The sequence below is a fragment of the Apodemus sylvaticus genome, chromosome 11 (genome assembly GCF_947179515.1).
Source record: "Apodemus sylvaticus chromosome 11, mApoSyl1.1, whole genome shotgun sequence".
Lineage (NCBI taxonomy): Eukaryota > Metazoa > Chordata > Mammalia > Rodentia > Muridae > Apodemus > Apodemus sylvaticus.
Window position 1 is genome coordinate 72,419,845 of NC_067482.1, and position 18,896 is coordinate 72,438,740.

The 18,896-nt window shown below is 42.4% G+C and overlaps 1 protein-coding gene across 1 annotated transcript in view; it reads left to right on the forward strand.

The window, feature by feature from the left end:
* Positions 1 to 18,896, forward strand: part of Clnk (cytokine dependent hematopoietic cell linker) — a 186,501-nt gene that overhangs the window by 154,538 nt on the left and 13,067 nt on the right. Inside the window, exons 15-18 of the mRNA XM_052199334.1 lie at positions 2,248 to 2,288; positions 5,859 to 5,993; positions 11,348 to 11,475; positions 17,413 to 17,490. Coding sequence (XP_052055294.1) covers positions 2,248 to 2,288; positions 5,859 to 5,993; positions 11,348 to 11,475; positions 17,413 to 17,490 — 382 coding nt within the window. The remainder of the gene's footprint in view (positions 1 to 2,247; positions 2,289 to 5,858; positions 5,994 to 11,347; positions 11,476 to 17,412; positions 17,491 to 18,896) is intronic.

Genomic DNA, 18,896 nt, shown 5'->3' on the forward strand with positions numbered 1-18,896 from the left:
CTAAGCCTTAAACAGAGACAGGAATGCAGCAAGAACCTAGCAAATAGCTGCTCTCTCTACAATTACCAGGCTGTGAACTTTGGAACATCCCAAGCCCTAGTCCCATCACCTGCCTCATTTTTTAATGTGTCCTGATTTGCACCTTCAATAACTTCTCATTCTTCGGCCTGCAGAGATTAAGACCATTGCTCTGTAGCTGTGAGGGGGCTATTTGCTACATAAATCTCACTCTGACCCAACATTTTTTTTCTTACTGCAATTTTCTAATAAGAGGGAAAGTCACATTCAGATGAGAAGAGAATGAGCTTCTTCATCTGGCCGGTACCTGTGGTAGTTACTTTATGTGGTTTCAGGTTCTTTGTTTGCTTGATTTATTACACAAAGTCTGATTTTAATTGTTCTCCTAATTAGCTACCTCTCCTAAGTCTCCTTCTAGGACTTATCTCCCAGAACAGCCCTAAATGCTGGCAGCATATCTGAGTTCATTTTATGGCCTTTCTCTGTCACCGAAAGCCTGAATCTCATATCTCAGTGTCAAATATCATTCCCATGTCACTGATTCCCACATACCCATCTCCGGACCAAGTCTCCTTGCTTGGCTCCAGACCTCTGCATCCAATTATTCAACCTGCCCTTCCCTTTACCGGGGTTACAGGCATGACGCGATGATGGTGTTAAAACATGCTCGGATTTCCAACGTCATTCCCAAACTTGAACATATCCATTTCTCATCGCAGCTCTCCCCGTACACTTGCCAGGACTATTGCAAGAGCCTTCACTGACAAAGAGAGGATTCATCCCACCCCATTTGTGTGGACTTCCTTCCTGGAATCTTGTAGCATGCCCTGTGGTTTCTCATCTCTTCCTACAATTGCAATCCACATTCCCAAAACACACTTCCCCATCCTTTACAACCTGAGCAATTCCCCCTGTGTGACCTCTCGCCACCACAGGAGCTGACACTTTATACCTTTTCTGGGACAGCTGTTAGGTCCATTAGGATTCTCCACAGTCATATGTTCCTCCACGCACTCCTCCCACTAAAGCAGAACTATCTCCTTCACTTTATAGTCCCCCGAACACAGGCTCATTTGAAAGTTTTCAACACGTTTGTTAGATGAATCATCTTTTACATCAACTTTTAGATCAGTTTTAGTTGTTTAGGGTTTCCATGTTTATTCTTATGAACTATGTGCTTGGTCCCTAAAATATCGTGTAAGGACACCCCACCTCTTTTAGCATTCCCTACAAATTCTTTAAAATCAAAGAGAAACTTGGTGACTCATTTTTTTTTCCCTTAGACATTTAAAAGAAACAATACATCGGCTTCTTGTGAGGGGGTGTGGGTTTTGGCAGCCAAGAGCTAAGAAGTTAAGAATGTAAGCAGTGATAGTCACACCATCTGGTCCTCAGATAACCTTAGATTCTTTTCAATTATAAAGCCAGTTGTAAGATCCTGGGGCTTCTACGGGGACAACAAAAAGCAGATACGTACTCAGTTGATTTCACTGGCGCTACGAAAAGGTCAAGTTGCTTTTAATTAGCCCAGAGGCTCCTGTCAGTAGCACAATCCTTGGAATAGAGCACGGCTCATGTAATTAGATGAAATTCTATTAGGACCTGGAGCTTACGTTGACGCTGACTATAACACAAAGAGAACTAGAAAATTAGAGTGAGGTGCAAAGCGCAGACCTGGGCGAGCCGTCCTGGCCACACCACTTTTGTAATTAGAAGTGCATATAGTCGTTTTGATTGCTTTCTGTTAAATGTTCATAATCCCCATTTTGTGTGGAATTCCTTATGATCCCTTATTCTTTTCTCATCCAGCTCACATTTTCACAAGCATGGACTTCTATGCACCTCTTCCTATCTGTAGCTGATTCTCCATCACTAGACATTCAACAGAATATGAGCCCCAAGCACACAGATGTTAGTGTTTACGTGTATAGCTAAGAGGCAAGACCACACTCAGCTTAACAGAGCAAAGTGTTATGACATGTTCTCGCAGAATTAACAAAGGGAAACACTGCACCCACTGTGCCCTTAATTCCACATCTAACACTTGCCAAACTCTAGAGAGGCGAGGAAAAGCCAACGTCTTGCTATTTAGAAAATTCTTTGAAGGAGTTCGGTAAAATATGAGTGCTTTGTAAATGTCACCTTAGGATGTTGCCATTAACTTTGCCCATTAGTAGGATTTTGTCTGTCACAGGCATGCTAACATACCAATTCTGACATTTTCTTTAGCTCTTCCTACATGCCAGGAAAGTGCAGTATACAAGCCAGAGGTAAGGGCACTCACTGTATGTAAGGATCATGATATAAACAGGTAAGCCAGCACTCCATGAGAGTCCTTCATGGTGACTGGATGTTTGTGAAAAGGAGCCACTGAATTGATTTTCAGCTGTGTGTCTCTTTAGCTGCCTTGGATGTATTTGGCAAAGTAGATGCAACCGTTAAGCTGATTAAAGTGATGTGAACGTACTACACCTAGTCTTCGCCAGAAGTGAGGTGGATTCACCACTAATCACCACAGTTCATGAGTACTGTGTGTTCTCTCCATCTTCACCAACAGTTGTGATGATTTTCTTCAACATATTGAGTGTGATACAACTTTATCTCAAAAAAGAAATCTGTAAAACATTTTTTAAATGATCTTAATAACTTAATCTCTCCTATGGATCGTGATATAAAACTCAGAAGGCTGACGTATCTGTGCGTGAAGCTGAGCAGAAACACAGTCCTGTGCCTACCCAGGGGCTCTCAATATTATCTGTGTGTTGTTTGTCTCAGCTACTGCTGCTGTATGCATTTCCCCTATTGAGTATTCTGTGTGCCAGGGAGATGCTGTGTTCAGGTCTCTCTGTTGAGCTAGAAAAAAAAATGTTTGAGGCTAAGAGCAGCAGACTCCATGGGGTACAGTGGAAAAGGGGGGAGAAGCACCATGGCTCTGCCCCCAAATCTGCCTCTCTATTCAGTAGGGCCACTAAAGTCCAGTTAATCCTTTGAGCATCACTCTACAACTGATAGAATGTAAGTAAAAACTCGTATCTTAGTATCAGTACAATATACACCCAGGCACACTCAGTCTTCTTGACACACCCCATTTTAATATCCTCCCTTCTTTTCTTTCTTCCCTTTTTCTCTCTTCCCCAAATGACATCACTGTCTCCAGAGTTACATGCTTGCTTCCCATCATGCCTCATTTCTCTTTTGCCCTACACTAAAACAGCTAAGGCCCAGGTGATAAGTTTTTTTTTCAAAGCATACATTAATAATGGGACTTTCCCCCAAAGGGATTTTTTTCTCCCTCTTCCTCCTCCTCCTTCTCCTTCATCTCCTGTTTCTTCTTTGAGACTAGGTCTCATGTAATTCAGGATGGTCTTAAATTCACAGTGTAGCCTAAACTGGCCTTGAACTCCTGAGCCTCCTCTCTCGACATCCCAAATATTGAGATTACAGTTATACTACACACCTGGTGTGAGTGGTCAAAGAAAGCTGTGATTAACTCATGGCCTCCTTCCAGGCCTGGAACTCCAACATCAGCAACAGGAGTGCTGAAGGTCAGATTTAAGCTTGAGAAGATGAGAAGGTTTGGGGTGTCCATGTGGAGAGCACCTGGGATGAACAGAGCCAGAAGGGCTTGACTTGGGAGTTTTGAATGTGTGCTTTAGAGTTAGAGAGAATCAAAGCTTAGAGGAGATTGGAGAGTCTTGATCTTAAAGATCAAAGCTTTCACAGATACAAAGCAAAGCAAGCAGAGTCTGGGAGTGTTACAGGAATGGCCCTCACCACCAGCAGTCCAGTCCACCATCCCAGAACATCATGTGTGTACACAGACATAGAAGCAGGCAAAAATGCCAACCCACATAAATGAAATAATATTAAGAAAAATCATCTCAGAAAGAATGCATTTGGTTTCCTCCCTGCTGCTAGGTTTCATAGTGCTAGGGCTATGCAGGCTGCTGGGGGAGAAAAGACATCACAAGAGAAGCTAGGCTTCTTAGGAAAACCTAGAGGGGACAGGGGAGATGGTTTGTCTCCATTATTTTCTCTTACCACCAACAGGCACCCACTAAACACATGGTCATACTCAAAATGTGGCCACTCCCAGAAGATACACAGTAGAGAGAGCCCTGTCTTTCCACTAACCCTCCAACAATTCTCCATCAGCTTACTAAGCAAATATCCGTTCTGCTAGGTGGAAAGGTCATCTCTGATTCTTCAGACTTTGCAGTGAGTGGGCCATTTATACTCAGAGAGCCTCAGTTTAGTGGGTTCAGCACCCCAGCTGGGATTCATGTAGCATTCATAAGTGTGAGCATTCATATAGGAGAGCGAGGTCTGCATCTCTGTAGATGCCGACGTCATGATTCTTCTCTTACAAACAAAAGAAGAATCTTGGATATGTTTAGTTTGTTTCTGGGTAGTTCCCTTACAGATAAATGCAATTGGGCCAATGTTTTGATAAATTAACTCAAGCTAAACCATAAAGAATCCAAGTAAACAGATTGTATGTGTGTTATATGTATATACTAGAAAAGGGGTTTTATTATATGCCAAGATACTAACAAAATTGATGTTTCAATTTGGAAATATGGATGACATTTTTGGTCTGCTTTTAGTTTAGTTTAATATTCTTTTGTTTCGAAAGCATGCATATGGCTTTTATCTCTATAAAGTCAATTTTTAATTGTGTATAAATGTAAGTTAAAATGTTCTAATGAATACTGACACAATGTCTGATTTTTAAATGCTCTCCTACAAGTGGCCCCAGAAGGATATGCAGCTTTCTCTGTGGTAATATTTGCAGCACTCACAAGTTAGCACCCTTGAGCTGATAGCAAGGGTCAGAGTTCATACCAAGACATGGAGCTGCATAAGAATTTTACTTTAAAATTGAAATTTAATTTTAAATAAAAATTAATTTTTAAATTAAAATTAGAATTTAATTTAATATTGGAATTTATTGGCAGCAGTGAAGCTTCGCCCCAAGTCTCTGTTCTGTTTTGCCTCTTGGGGGTGTCAACCATCCACCCCAAATACTCTTAGCCTTTTACCAATCTCTTCGTTGAGGCCACCCTCCCTTTTCCAGGCTTTGTGAGCTAATCAACCTAAATGCCTCCTGTAGAAAGGACAGGGAAGCTTAGCTGCTCTCATTCTGAGGGGGTGAAATCGATGACTCCTCGTGCTGCAGTTCAGAGAACATGCTTGGAATCATTCATTCACGCACTCTTCATCCGACACAGATCCAAACCAGTGGCATTGGGGGGGGGGGGGGGAGGGAGGGAGGGGGAGGGAGGGGAAGGGAGGGGAAGGGAGGGGGAGGGAGAGGGAGTTGTGTGGCAATTTTGACATTGTTCCATTTAAGTAGTTCTGTGAGCAGACCACAAATGCATAATTATTGCCAAATGCTCTTTTTAAAAATAGGACTTCTTAAATATTTAAGCAAGGCATACAGGGTTGAGCAATAATGAATCAGTTGCTATAATATCATGAAAAATTCATGATCACTGAGTTGCGCTGGGCACCAAGCACGAACTGAGGAATAGGAAATGCTGATAACGCCGATTTCTCCTCTCAACTTTGTGCTTACGGTTCCGAGCCAGGGTGGAAAGACAGTCACTGCTATTTAAATAACACACCCCCACGTCACATTCTGCTCCAGCATAACTTACTCGAAAGTTTTTAAGCCGATGTTCTTCTCACTAATAAAGGTCTGTAGGCCTTGGGACAGCATGCTGCATGGCCCTGCCTATCACGTGTGATTTCTCTTAGATTCTGGATATGGGATCAGCGCAACCCTAGGATTTTTTTAAATTATTTATTTACATCCCAAACACTGTTTCCCCTTCTAGGTCCTTCCCTCACTCCTATGAGAGGGTGCTCCCTTCACACATACCAAGTCTCTACCAGATCAGACTCATTCTCTCCCACTGAGGCCCGTACAAGGCAGCCATGGAGACTGAGCACATCTGCTACATATCTGTCAGGTACCTCGTTCAAAGCCATGTATGTTCTTTGGTTGGTAGCTCAGTATCTGAGAGCTCCCGGGGGTTCAGGCTAGTTGACTCTGTTGGTCTTCCTGTGGGGTTCCCATCTGTTTCGGGGCCTTCAATCCTTCCCTCAACTCGTCCATAAATGTCCCCGACCTTTGCCCAATGTTTGGCTGTGGGTATCTGCATCTGTTTCAATCCACTTCCGGGTAGAGCCTGGCTAGGCTCCTGTCTGTAAGCAAAATAGGCTATCATTAATAGTGTCAGTGACAGGTGTGTTTGGGGATGTGTTTTGAGTTGAGGCAGTTATTGGCTGGCCTTTCCTTCAGTCTCTGCTCCATCCCTGCATTTCCTTTAGACAGGACAAATTTGGGGTCAGAGGTTTTATAGGTGGGTTGGTGCCCTTATCCCTCCACCAGAGGTCCTGCCTGGCTGCAAGAGGTGATCTCTTCAGGTTCCATGTTCCCACTGTTAGGCTTCTCGGCTAAGGTCAAACGCATTGACTCCTGAGAGCCCCCCCATGCCAGGTGTCCGGGACTTCCTTGAGATTCTCTCTCCCCTCCCCATCCACCCCTGCAGCTGCAGATTTCCATTCATTCTCAAGGCCCTCTGGGCCTCTCTCCTGTCTCTCCCCACCTGACCCTGCCTGTCCATCCTCCCTTCCCTCCCCTCTCCAACCCAATTCCCTCTCCCTCTGCCTCCTTTGACTATATTGTTTCCTCTTCTAAGTATGATTCAAGCATCCTTGTTTGGGATTTCCTTCTTGTTTGACTTCTTTGTGTTTGTAGGGTATATATCATGGGTATTCTATACTTTATGGCTAATATCTACTTGCCAATGAGTATGTACCATACATGTTCTTTTGGGTCTGGATTACCTCACTCAGGATATTTTCTAGTTCCATTCATTTGCCTGCAGAATTCATGATGTTGTTGTTTTTAAAAGCTGAATAGTATTCCATTGTGTGAATAAACCATCTTTACTGTATCCAGTTGAGGGATATCTTGGTTGTTTCCAGTTTTTAGCTATTATGAATAAAACTGCTATGAACTTAGTGGAGCATATGTTCTTGTGGTATGGTGGTGCATATTTTGGGTATATGCCCAGGATCAGTATAGCTGAGTGGAACTATTACCAGTTTTATGAGAAACTGCAAGATTGATTTCCAAAGTGGTTGTAAAATTTGCAATCCCAGGAGCAATGAAGGAGTGTTCGCCCTTTCTCCACATCCTCGTCAGCATATGTTGTCACTTGAGTTTTGATCTTGGCCATTCTGATTAGTGTGATCTCAGGGTCATTTTGATTTGCATTTCCCTGATGGCTAAGGGTGTTGAGCATTTCTTTAAGGGCTTCGCAGAAATTTGAGATTCCTCTGTTGAGAACTCTTGTTTAGCTACTTCCTGTATTAGTCGAGGTTCTCTAGAGTCAAAAAACTTAGGGAATGTCTCTATATGTTAAGGAAATTAATTGTAATGACTTACAGTCTATAGTCCAACTAACACAACAACGGTCAGCTGTGAATTGGAAGTCTGAGAAGCTAGTGGTTGCTCAGTAGGAGTTTCAACTGGTCTTCTGTAGGAACTAGAATCCTGGAGAAGTATGTTCTAACAGATGTCCTAGCAAGTAAGTGCAAGCAGGCAAAGAAGAATGAATCCTCCTTCTTCAGAAGTCCTTATATGGGCCTCCAGCAGAAGGTGTGACCCAAATTAAAGGTGTGTCCCACCAGGCCTCAATCTGGAACTTGCTTTGTCCCAGCATGGACTTGAACTCAAAGACTTGCCCACCTCAGTCTCCTGGAGTTAAAGGCATGCACTACCTTGCCAGGACCTAAGCTTTTCATGGCCACTATGCTTCTAGATCTCCACGTCAAGATCTGGCTCAGAAGCCTGTATCTTCCAGCCTCAACATTTGGATCACAAGTGTGCCCTCCATTTCTGGACTGTAGTTCATTCCCGATGTAGTCAAGATGACATCCAGAAATAGTCATCATAGCTCTGCACCCCATTTTTTAAATTGGGTTATTTGGTTTGTTGGAGTTTGTTTGTTTCTTTGTTTCTTTGTTTGTTTTGAGTTCTCTACGTATTTTGGATATTAGCCCTCTATTGGATGTACAGTTAGTTAAGATCTTTTGCTAAACTGTAAACTACTATTTTATCCTGTTGACAGTGCCCCTTCCTTGCCTTACAGAAGTTTTCAGTTTCATGAGGTTCTATTTGTCAATCTTAGGGCCTGAGCCACTGGTGTTCTGTTCAGGAAATTGTCCTCTGAACCAATGTGTTCAAGGATCTTTCCCATTTTCTCTTAGATTTAGTGTGTCTGGTTTTATGTTGAGGTCTTTGATCCATTTGGACTCGAGTTTTGTGCAGAGTGATAAATATGGATCAATCTGCATTCTTCTACATGCAGATGTCCAGTTACACCAGCAACATTTGTTGAAGATGCTTTCTTTTCTGCAAAGTATGGTTTTGGCTTCTTCATCAAAAATCAAGTGTTCATAAGAGGTATGGTTTTTTCCTGGGTCTTTTATCCTATTCCATTGATCAACCTGTCTGTTTCTGTACCAATACTATGCATTATTTATCTGTATTTTATCATGATTGCTCTGTAGTTTAGGTAGTGTTCCTTATGTTTGTGCATTGCAGAATAGTTTGAGAAGTATTGATATTAACAGTCCTTTGAAAGCTTGATGTAGTTCTTCACTAAAACCATCTGGCCCTGGGCTTTTTTTGAGGGGGCGGGAAGACTTTTAATGACTGTTTCTATTTTCTATTTCCTTAGGGTTTATGGGACTATTTAGAGAGTTTACCTGATCTTGATTTAACTTTGGTATGTGGTATCTGCCTAAAAATTGATCCATTTCATTTAGATTTTCCACCTTTGTGGAGTACAGGCTTTTGAGGTAAGACCTACTGATTCTTTGAATTTCCTCAGTTTCTGTTGTTATGTCTCCCTTTTCGTGTCTGATTTTTGTTAATTTGGATACTGTCTTTGTGCCTTTTAGTTAGTTAATGAAGAGTTTGTCTATCTTGTTGACTTTCTCAAAGAACCAGCTCCTGGTTTTGTTGATTCTTTGTATTCTCTTTGTTTCAAATTGATTAATATCAGCGCTGCATTTGACTAGTTCCTATCATCTAGTCCTCTTGGGTATGCTTGCTTTCTTTAGTTATAGAGCTCTCAGGTGTACTGTTAAGCTGTTAGTGTGAGATCGTTCCAATTCCTTTACGAAAGCACTTAGTATTATGAATTTTCCTCATAGCACTGCTTTCATTGTGTCCCATTAGTTTGGGTATGTTGTGCTTTCATTTTTGTTGAATTCTAGAAAGTCTTTCATTTCTTTATTTCTGTTGTAGAAATTTCTAATTCCTATTGAGGGTTTCTACCCTGTCTTTCATCATTCAGTTCCCAGATAAAAGACACCCAACTTTTATTATTTATAGTAAGTCTTAAATAGCACAAGAGCTGGGTAGATAACTACCCTTTATGCTGCCAGAATCTACTTTTCTAGTGATAACCCTGAGTTATTTCTTACTATGTTTCGTCTGGGCTGCTCTTAACTCCAATTGGCCAGCCCTCGAGGTCATGGTTTCTTGACTCCTAACCCATGCCATTCTCTCTTCCTCTTCGCTTCTTCTCTTTGCGATTCTCCTCAGATCCTAAGCCCAGTCTCCAAACCCCTGCCTATGTCTCTTTTGCCAAGCTATTGGCTGTCAGTATTTTTATTCACTAATCAGAAATAACTTGGGGTAAGTTCACATAACATCACTTAGGTCTACATGCAGACTCTCTTATCTCTGAAGCAATCAGGTCTTGGGGGCCTGCACTCAGCATTACAATACATAGCAACAGAGCAAACCTCAACATAGTTCTTCCCTGACCAAGTGATCATTGAGTAGAGAGCTGTTCAGTTTCCATGAGTATGTAGACTTTCTGTTGTTTCTGTTGTTGAAATCTAGCTTTAATCCATGAAGATCTGACAGAAGGTAAGGGATTATTTCAATCTTGTTGTATCTGTTGAAGCTTGCTTTGTGCCCAATTATATAGTCAGTTTTGGAGTAGATTCCATGAGGTGCTGAGAAGAATGCATATTCTTTTGTTTTGGGGTAAATTTCTGTGGATATCAGTTAAATTCATTTGGCTCATAAAATCTGTTAGTTTCATTATTACTTTGTTTAGTTTCTGTTTCAATGACCTGTCCATTCTTGAAAGTGAGGTGTTAAAGTCCTCCACTATTAGTCTGTGAGGTTCAATGTGTTATTTGAGCTTTAGTAAAGTGTCTTTTATGAATGTGAGTGCCATTGCATTGGGACAGAGATGTTCAGAATTGAGGCATCAACTTGGTGGAATTTTCCCCTTGATGAGTATGAAGTGTCTTTCCCCATTTCTTTTGATAGATTTGGTTGAATGTCTATTTAGATTTTAGTATAGCTACTCCAACTTGTCTGGTCTTTTCACAGTGTCCCAAATTTCCTGTGTGAATTAGGAACTTTTTATTTGTCTCTTCTTTAAGGGCTTCAACCTGTTTGATTGTGTTTTCCTATATTTCTTTAAGGGAATTATTTATATCCTCTTTAAAGGCCTCTATCATCTTTATGAGATGGCTTTTAAGGTCACAATCTTGCTCTACAGGTGTGTTAGGATATCCAGGGCTTGCTGTAGTAGGATAATGGGTGCTGGGTTCTGATGGTGTCACATTGCACTGGCTTCTATTGGTTATGTTTTTACACTTGTATTTCACCATCTGGTTGTCCCTGGTGTTGGCTGCCCAAGGTGTCCTGGGTTGTAGCAGGCATCCCAGGAGGCAAGTAGAGCTGTGTGTCTCTCGGGTTTGAGCTGACCTCCTGGTAGGCAGGCAGAGCTCTGGGGTGGGGTGCAGAGTGCTAGTCTACAAGTACATGTGTTTGAGTATGCCCGAAGAGAGATGGCACTCCAGCCACACCCCTAGGATTTTAAACTGCCCCACCCATCAATTTTCTAGGGATTCTCCTGTCTCTGCCTACCATTTCCTGGTAGGAATACTGGGATTAAAACTGCCCACTAGCATCTGACTTTTATATGAATTTTTAGGATTTTAACTATTCATCACAGCCATAAGGCAAGCACTTTAACCCACTGAGCTCTCTCCCCAGCTACACAATTAGAGTTCTGGAAGATTATTTCAGGTTCCCTGTTGGGGGGCAGAGGGGGTGGAAGTGGAGGAGTAATCCTGGGAGCACTGCAGTCCCTGGTGAGAGGGTGTTTGTCTAGTCCATAAAGATGGCCACAGACAGGCAGATGTGATGAGCCCAGCTAATGTTGGAAGGAGACAGATTGAGTCAGCAATGCAACTGCATTTGAGTGTGATCTCTTTCCAGACCATACAGGTATCATGCGACACTGTCCTCCTCAGAGATGCCAAGCTGCAGCCAGCCACAGCCCTCATATGCTGCCCTATGAAAACACAAACTCAGAGAAACCGGTCCCCACAAAGCCTGATGAGAAGGTGAGACAGTATCGCCTCTGCAAACCCTTCTAGCAGTTTTGGCATCCAGTGAGAGCCCAAAGCAGATCGTTGTGGTAGCCACTAATTGTTTTCCCATACTATCTTAGTTAGGGTTTTATTGCTGTGATAAGACACTATGATCTTAGAAACTCTTATAAAGGAAAACAAATAACTGGGGCTGGCTTACAGTTTTAGAGGTTTAGTCCATTATCATCATGGTGGGGAAGCATAGCATCGTGCAGGCAGACATGGTGCTAGAGAAGGAGCTGAGAGCTCTGCGTCTTGATCTGATGGCAGAAGGAGACTATGTGCCACTCTAAGCATAGACTGAGTATTGGAGACCTCAAAACCCACCCCCTCAGCCATACACTTCCTCCAACAAGGCCATACTCACTCCAACAAGTCCACACCTCCTAATAGTGCCATTCCCTATGGGCCAAGCATTCAAACACATGAGTCTACAGGGGCCATACATATTCAATCCACCACACATACAATGACAAATCATTGCGTTTTAATGTTTCTAAAAGATTTTGTTGTCTCATACTTCATTACACTTTCACCAGATTTTCAACTTCCATGTTTTCCCAATTTTCAGAATATTCTGTTCATTAATTAGGGGGGAGAGGGGCATGTGAGAAATTTAAACTTAGATTTGTTAAGTTTCATGGATGGTTAGCTGGAATTTGAATATCTGAGTTCATTTTCCACCAAAAGATTCACACATCACATTTCAACTTCACTTGAGCACGGCAGCCGTTCCCTGAGCACTGATTACACGTGTCAATCGATGTGAGGAGTCAGGATCCCCGACACAGTGGAGAGACAGAAATAGCTAATAAGTAGCTTTATTTATCCACCACGTGTTCATGATCTTTCCTTAAAATCAGCTCCCATCACGCAATCACCTCTCAGTCCACCTTGCATTTGCGGTTTCCACTAAGAAGAGTGAGTTTTCTTTGTGTCTTATCTGCCATTTCCTTCAGAAGCTATAACATGACTTACTAAAGACAGCACCAAAAAGATGGTGCCACCCTAATTCCATGTCCTTGGCTTATGAGTGTCCTGCTCCAAAGCTTCTCAAGGTTGGTAACTGAAGCATCTGGGATCTCTGATCAATTCCTTGTAATCTCTAGAGTACCTTGAATGCCTTTGATTGGCCTCTTAATTAATCTCTACCTAATTTTCTAATGGCCTCCCATTCTTCCTATGGACTCTGAAATTCTCTTTCAATTCCCCTTTACATGCACCTGAATGTATTTTTGCTCTGCTGTGCTCACAGGCATTAGAATTTTTTTTAAAAGATTTATTTATTTTAGGTATATGAGTACACTGTAGCTGTACAGATGGTTGTTGGCCATCATGTGGTTGCTGGGAATTGAACTCAGGACATTTGCTCGCTCCAGCCCCACTTGCTCCAGCCCAAAGATTTATTTATTGTTATAATTTATTGTTATACGTAAGTACACTGTAGCTGTCTTCAGACACACCAAAAGAGGGTATCAGGTCTCATTATGGATGGCTATGAGCCACCATGTGGTTGCTGGTATTTGAACTCAGAATCTTTGAAAGAGCAGTCAGTGCTCTTAACTGCTGAGCCATCTCTCCAGTCCCAGGCCTTAGGAATCTTGAGCTCTAACTCAATGTCTATATAAAGCCAAACTTCTCATGGACATGAGAAGAGCTAGTAGATCAGGATATTCCCATTTTCAACAGTTCAACAAGTCTTATGACTTGTAGTATATCTAAATACTCTCAATAATGAAGTCTGTGTAATCTGCAAATTGACTGATTTCACTTTGCATTGGTATATTAATTTTTTAATTAATTTATTTATTTTATGTATATGAGTACATTGTAGCTGAACAGATGGTTGTAAGCCATCATATGGTTGTTGGGATTTAAACTCAGGACCTTAGGACGAGCAGTCAGTACTCTTAACCACTGAGCCATCTCTCCAGTCCCCAGTATATTAATTTTTAAAGCAGCATTCCAGACAACAGACAAAAAACAAATAGAAATCAATTACCATATTCTGCTACTGGGTATATATCCCCAAGAGAACTGAAAGAAGAGCCCAGGAGAACTTGAGTTCTTGTTTTTATAACATCATTTCTGATAGTCAACAGTAGGAAGAACACAAGCATCCACTGACAGACAGAGAGAGAAGTAAATAAAACATTGAACATACACACATTAAAATGTGGCATGTTTACATAGCTAAACTACAAAGACATGGTACTAGGTAAAGAAAGACAGACACTAAAGGACAAGCATATACCTCCTGCTACTACTCATGGTTCCTAGAGCAGCCAAGTCTACAGATATCAGGCAGCAAGATGGTTCCAGGACTGGGATGAAGAAGAGAGTAATGGAGAGCTGTTGTTTAGTGGGCACAGTTTCAGTTTGAGAGGATGGAAAAATTCTTGGAAATGGATAATGGCAATGGTTTTAAAAGCAATATAAATGCACTTCATGGGATGAGTTATGCTCTCAAGAGGGCTAAAATGGTGACTCTACACTATGTATTGTTTATTGTGCATTTTAAAAGGCACAGCAGAGGGCTGGAGAGATGGCTCAGCAGTTAAGAGCACTAACTGCTCTTCTAGAAGTCCTGAGTTCAAGTCCTAGCCACCACATGGTGGCTCACAACCATCTGTAATGAGATCTGACACCCTCTTCTGGTGTGTCTGAAGACAGTTACAGTGTACTCACATACATAAAATAAATAAATAAATCTTTAAAAGGCACAGCAGGACCCCTCAGCCTACTAAGGGATCCTGACTCTGTTCAGAGATGACTAGAAAGGTCACTAGAAAGGTTAAAGCTACACTAACACCAAGTTCTGTGCTCTGCAGTCACTCGGATGACAGTAAAGGACTAGAGACGAGCTCCTTCTTCCTCATTGTCACTTAGAGGCCACCAAGGCCTTCGCTCAAGCACTAACCTATACCATAACTCCTCACAACCACATCTGGAGATATTCTAAGAAGTCCCAAGCCACAACATCTAAGGCAGTAGTTCTCAGCCTGTGGGTCATGACCCCTTTGGAGATCACATATCAGATACCCTGCATATCAGATATTAAGACTTCAATTCATAACAGTAGCAAAATTAGAGTTATGAAGTAACAACGGAATAGTTTTATGGTTGGGGTCATCCTAACATGAGGAACTGTATTAAAGGATCTCAGCATTAGGAAGGTTGGGAACCAATAATCTAAGGCATCTTCCAGCTTGACCGACTAAATGAGCAAGTGAAGCTCACAATAGCTGAGCCCTCTTGAGCCCTGAGTCCAGCCAGGAGCCCCAGAGCCAGTACCACAGTGACCACAGGGATCCGCAGGCTCAAAGTCTGGCAGGGAGGTGAGTTCTCACTTTCTTACTGGGAACCTGAATGAGCTTTGCCTAGAGCAGGGTCTGGACCATCCCAGCACTGTAAAATTCTTACATTGTTTGAAGCCTCCTTTGTACTAAATCCCCACCGGTTGACAAAATAAAATAGACAAATTTATTACAAAGGAGGCTTCAAACAACGTAAGGGTTTGGGTTACAATTTTTGTCTTGTCTACAATGAACTACTTAAGATATCCTTTACATACAATATATATGTAATAAATTGCAAGTATTATGTCCAGTCCCCTGCTTTTGACAAATGAAACTACCAGGCTAGTCACAGTCATGCTTCAAGAAACACATTTCCATGATACCCCAGTTTCCTTTCTGCCCTTCTGAAGCCTCATCCACCTCTGGCTCCAGACAGCAATTCTTATTTCCAGCAACACCCTGTGTCCTTCCTAGAATCCTGTCTAAACAGAACCAGAGAGTGGCTCTTTTGTTCCTGCCTTTGTTTCATAGAACACAATGCTTTTGAGATTCACCCACTATGGTTGCCTGGGTTGTGTTTTCCTTTAACTTTGTTAGACTCTTTTTTTTTAATTGTTTATTTTATTTATTTACATTTCGAATGTTATCCCCTTGCCCGGTTCCCCTCCTCAAACTCCCTATTCCCTCACCCCCCTGCTTCTATGAGGGTGATCATCCTCCCTCCCACCTACCCACTCCCACCTTAGAGTCTTAATAGACCACAGTGCCTGAACTGAATAGCAGAGACAAGAGATCAGTTATAAGAAGTGTTTGACCTAGGGTAGCTGGTGCATGCATATGTGTGTGCATGCGTGCATGCATTAGAAGAGTAGATATATCTGACTAGCCATGCCTATAATATGAGATGGCATGAAAGGGAGAGGGGCTGCAGTTAGGTAGGAGCTAGTGCTTGCTGGCCGGATCATGTTTACCTGTGCCCATCGCTGGATGGATCATGTTGGTGCTGGGAAGACCAGAGACTGCGATGAGAAAACAAAGACTTGAGCTCATGTCCCTGATTATTACCAACCCTGTGGTTGAATTTGACACACTGAGCCCTTGCTACCCATCTGCAACTAGAATGAGCATTATCCATCATGCATAGCTCAGTGAAACAGTACAGGGAAGATTTGAGGTACTGAATAAGGAAGGGCTTTATATGACTCAACATTGGGACCATGGTAACTCAATGAAGAGACTGGAGGACCATGCACTCACGGGCACACAAGCAGTGCCATAGATGAACACACTTGCATCTTTCTGCAGTGTCAGAATTCACTGAGTAATAAGCTCACCAGCTACATCAATTTCCTTGGCTGCTGTTTCCTAAGTAGTCCTGATTTCCCTTGATAGCTGCTCACTGGCACCCCCGAGTTCTTTTACTCCAGTGTATATGAATTATTGATGTTAACTCGTGGATTATAATTATACCATAAACTGGGAGGGAGGCGGTGACAAAGGATTAAAAAGGTCACGGAATTTAAAGAGGCCCTAGTGGAGGCAGAGAATGGATATACATGGAGGGAACCCAGTCGGATTGTTGCCAGAGACTCAAGAATACACAGGGTGGAGCTAAGCTGCAAGGTGGAGCTGCAGAGGCAAGCCACCTGCCTAGGATGCCAAGGTGAGCTTCAGGTCCAAGTCTGACTGACAGACAGACAGACAGACAGACCGTGGTGGTTGAGTGAGGAGTAAATAGTGGGGACTGGGCTGAGCTGGAGCACTGGGACAGTTGGCAGTCTCCTGTCTGTTATTACTTGGTGCTGGTACCTGTGGTCAGATGATAGATTGTTGGGGCTGTTGCCATCAGTGGTGGTGTTAGGGGGTCCCTCTTTTGGCAGGGTCTGAGTCTGAAAGCCACTTCTCTACACAATGTGGAGGGTCGTAGAGCAAGGCCGAGTCTATTCTCCACATATCACACACCACACAAGCCAGTGCAGCATGGGAGAAAGTCAGCCAAGTTATAGTTCCCATCTCAGTTTTGCTACATGACTCCAGGCGGAAGATACACAGAGACAGGGCTGCAGCAGCCTGCTCTGACCACTTTTTGCAGTGACCAGCACAGCACAGTGTCACAGGATACACAAGTCAAAAAAAACCTCACCACATACAGATTGGCATCATTGATAGCTGGGTATAATTCCAGCACCAGGAGGACCAGAGTTCTGTGCCATCCTCAGATATATAGTGAGTTCAAGGCCAGCCTGTTATATATGACACTGTCTAAAAGAAAATTAAATACAATTATCAACAGATGGAGGGTATATGCTTCCTAAGACTCAAATGATGGACTTCTCCAAATTGATGGGCAGTTCCTGGCCCCTCCCAATGACCCCACTCTTCTAATCCCTATCAACCTCAGGATCCCCAGCTGCAGTGGCTTATTCTGTGTCAATCTCCTCACAGCGTCAGTGGACATTTCCAGGTTCCAGAACGAGATGTTCTGTGCTGAATATCTATCAATTAGTCTGTGATTGGACACTGGTCGAACAAAAGTAGAATTTGAATTAATTAGTCCATAATGAATACCTCCCTTTGATCCTAAAACATTGTACTTGGACTTGTACCATAGGATGTTTGGCAGAATGAATGGTACGTTGGAGAATGCAGTCGCCAGGCAGTGGAAGAGGTGTTAATGAAAGAGAACAAGGTAATTGGTCCACGTTGTTCTGTGGCCACCCTGTGTGGTTTTTTTTTTTTTTTTTTCTGCCTGTGATACACATAAAGACATGAAGAGGACTTAGGGAGAAACAGTTCTATGGGAGAGGAAATGGAAATTAGTAAGAATGGACAATGAGGTACAGTTTCTAGTTACTTCCAGGAAAACGTTGATAAAAGAAGACTAAATATACAGATGAAATTATGGAATGGCTTTCTGAAAATGCAGAAATATGTAAGATGGTTTCAGACCTAAGACTTGGTTTTGCCATCTGTCATATACCTGACTCTCCCAAGTTCCTAAACAAGACTAGCTATTGATTCTTTATTCATAAAATGAAAAACTGTTTTTAAAAATAACAGTGCTAATGAAGCCAATTAAGAAATGGCAGTGGGTCACAATGGCCAGTGCCTCCTTCTGCTCTCTTCAAATTTCATCTCCTTACTAACAGACACCTCTGGCACAATGGGTCTTTATGTCTGACTTCTTCAAGAAAGGAGCAGAGGTCACGAATGTTGCAATCCAGCATATGACAGGTCAGGCTGCAGTAACAGATATCCCCCCAGATCTCTGTCATTTATCCCAAGATACCATTTCTTCACTGCACACCAGATTCAAGATAGATTTGTTTGGACTATGTGGGGCTCTGTGTCCACCTTTACTCTGTGGCTTTTCACACATCTCCACAAGTGTAACAGACTTTACCTCTTCCTTGACCAAATTCCAAGACCAAAGCCAGCTTCAAAAAGGATAGGGAGGTTCTGCCCTACCATGGCATTCAAATAAAGAAGAGCTCAAGTGTTTGTAACTACGTCAAACAGCAACCACAGCTTTCATCCAAAAGCAAGTGACTACGGGGTGGCTACTCTGCCAAGCACAGAACTGCACTGAGTTGCTTAGAAATACTAGAGAGCTTCTGTGGCTTACGGACCACTAAATCCTCAACCAGGCCACCACTGAATATGAAACTACAACAGGAAGTTGGCAGTTAATTTAGGAATAAATGATAGGTCTCCGACACATTTAAGAAAACTCAGAATTGAAATTTAAAAATTAAAATTATTCATCATGTCTATGATAAACAGAATAATGATCATTTCCCCCACACAATGGGGGCAGCCATTGTGCCCACACAATGTCCAGCCCTAATCTTAGAAGCTGCAAATGGATCACTTTATATAGAAAAGGGGATTTAGCAGACTTAGTTAGAGATCTTGCAGTGGGGAGGTTATCCTGGGCTGAGTGACTCCTTGTGATCCCCAATAAAAGGGAGACAATGATATAATGGAACAGATTTGGTTGTGGAAGTATGGGTCAAAATGGTAGGAGCATCATGGGCAATAATTCTGGTGACTTCTAGGGACTAGCAGAGTCACAGACACAGACTCCATCCCACT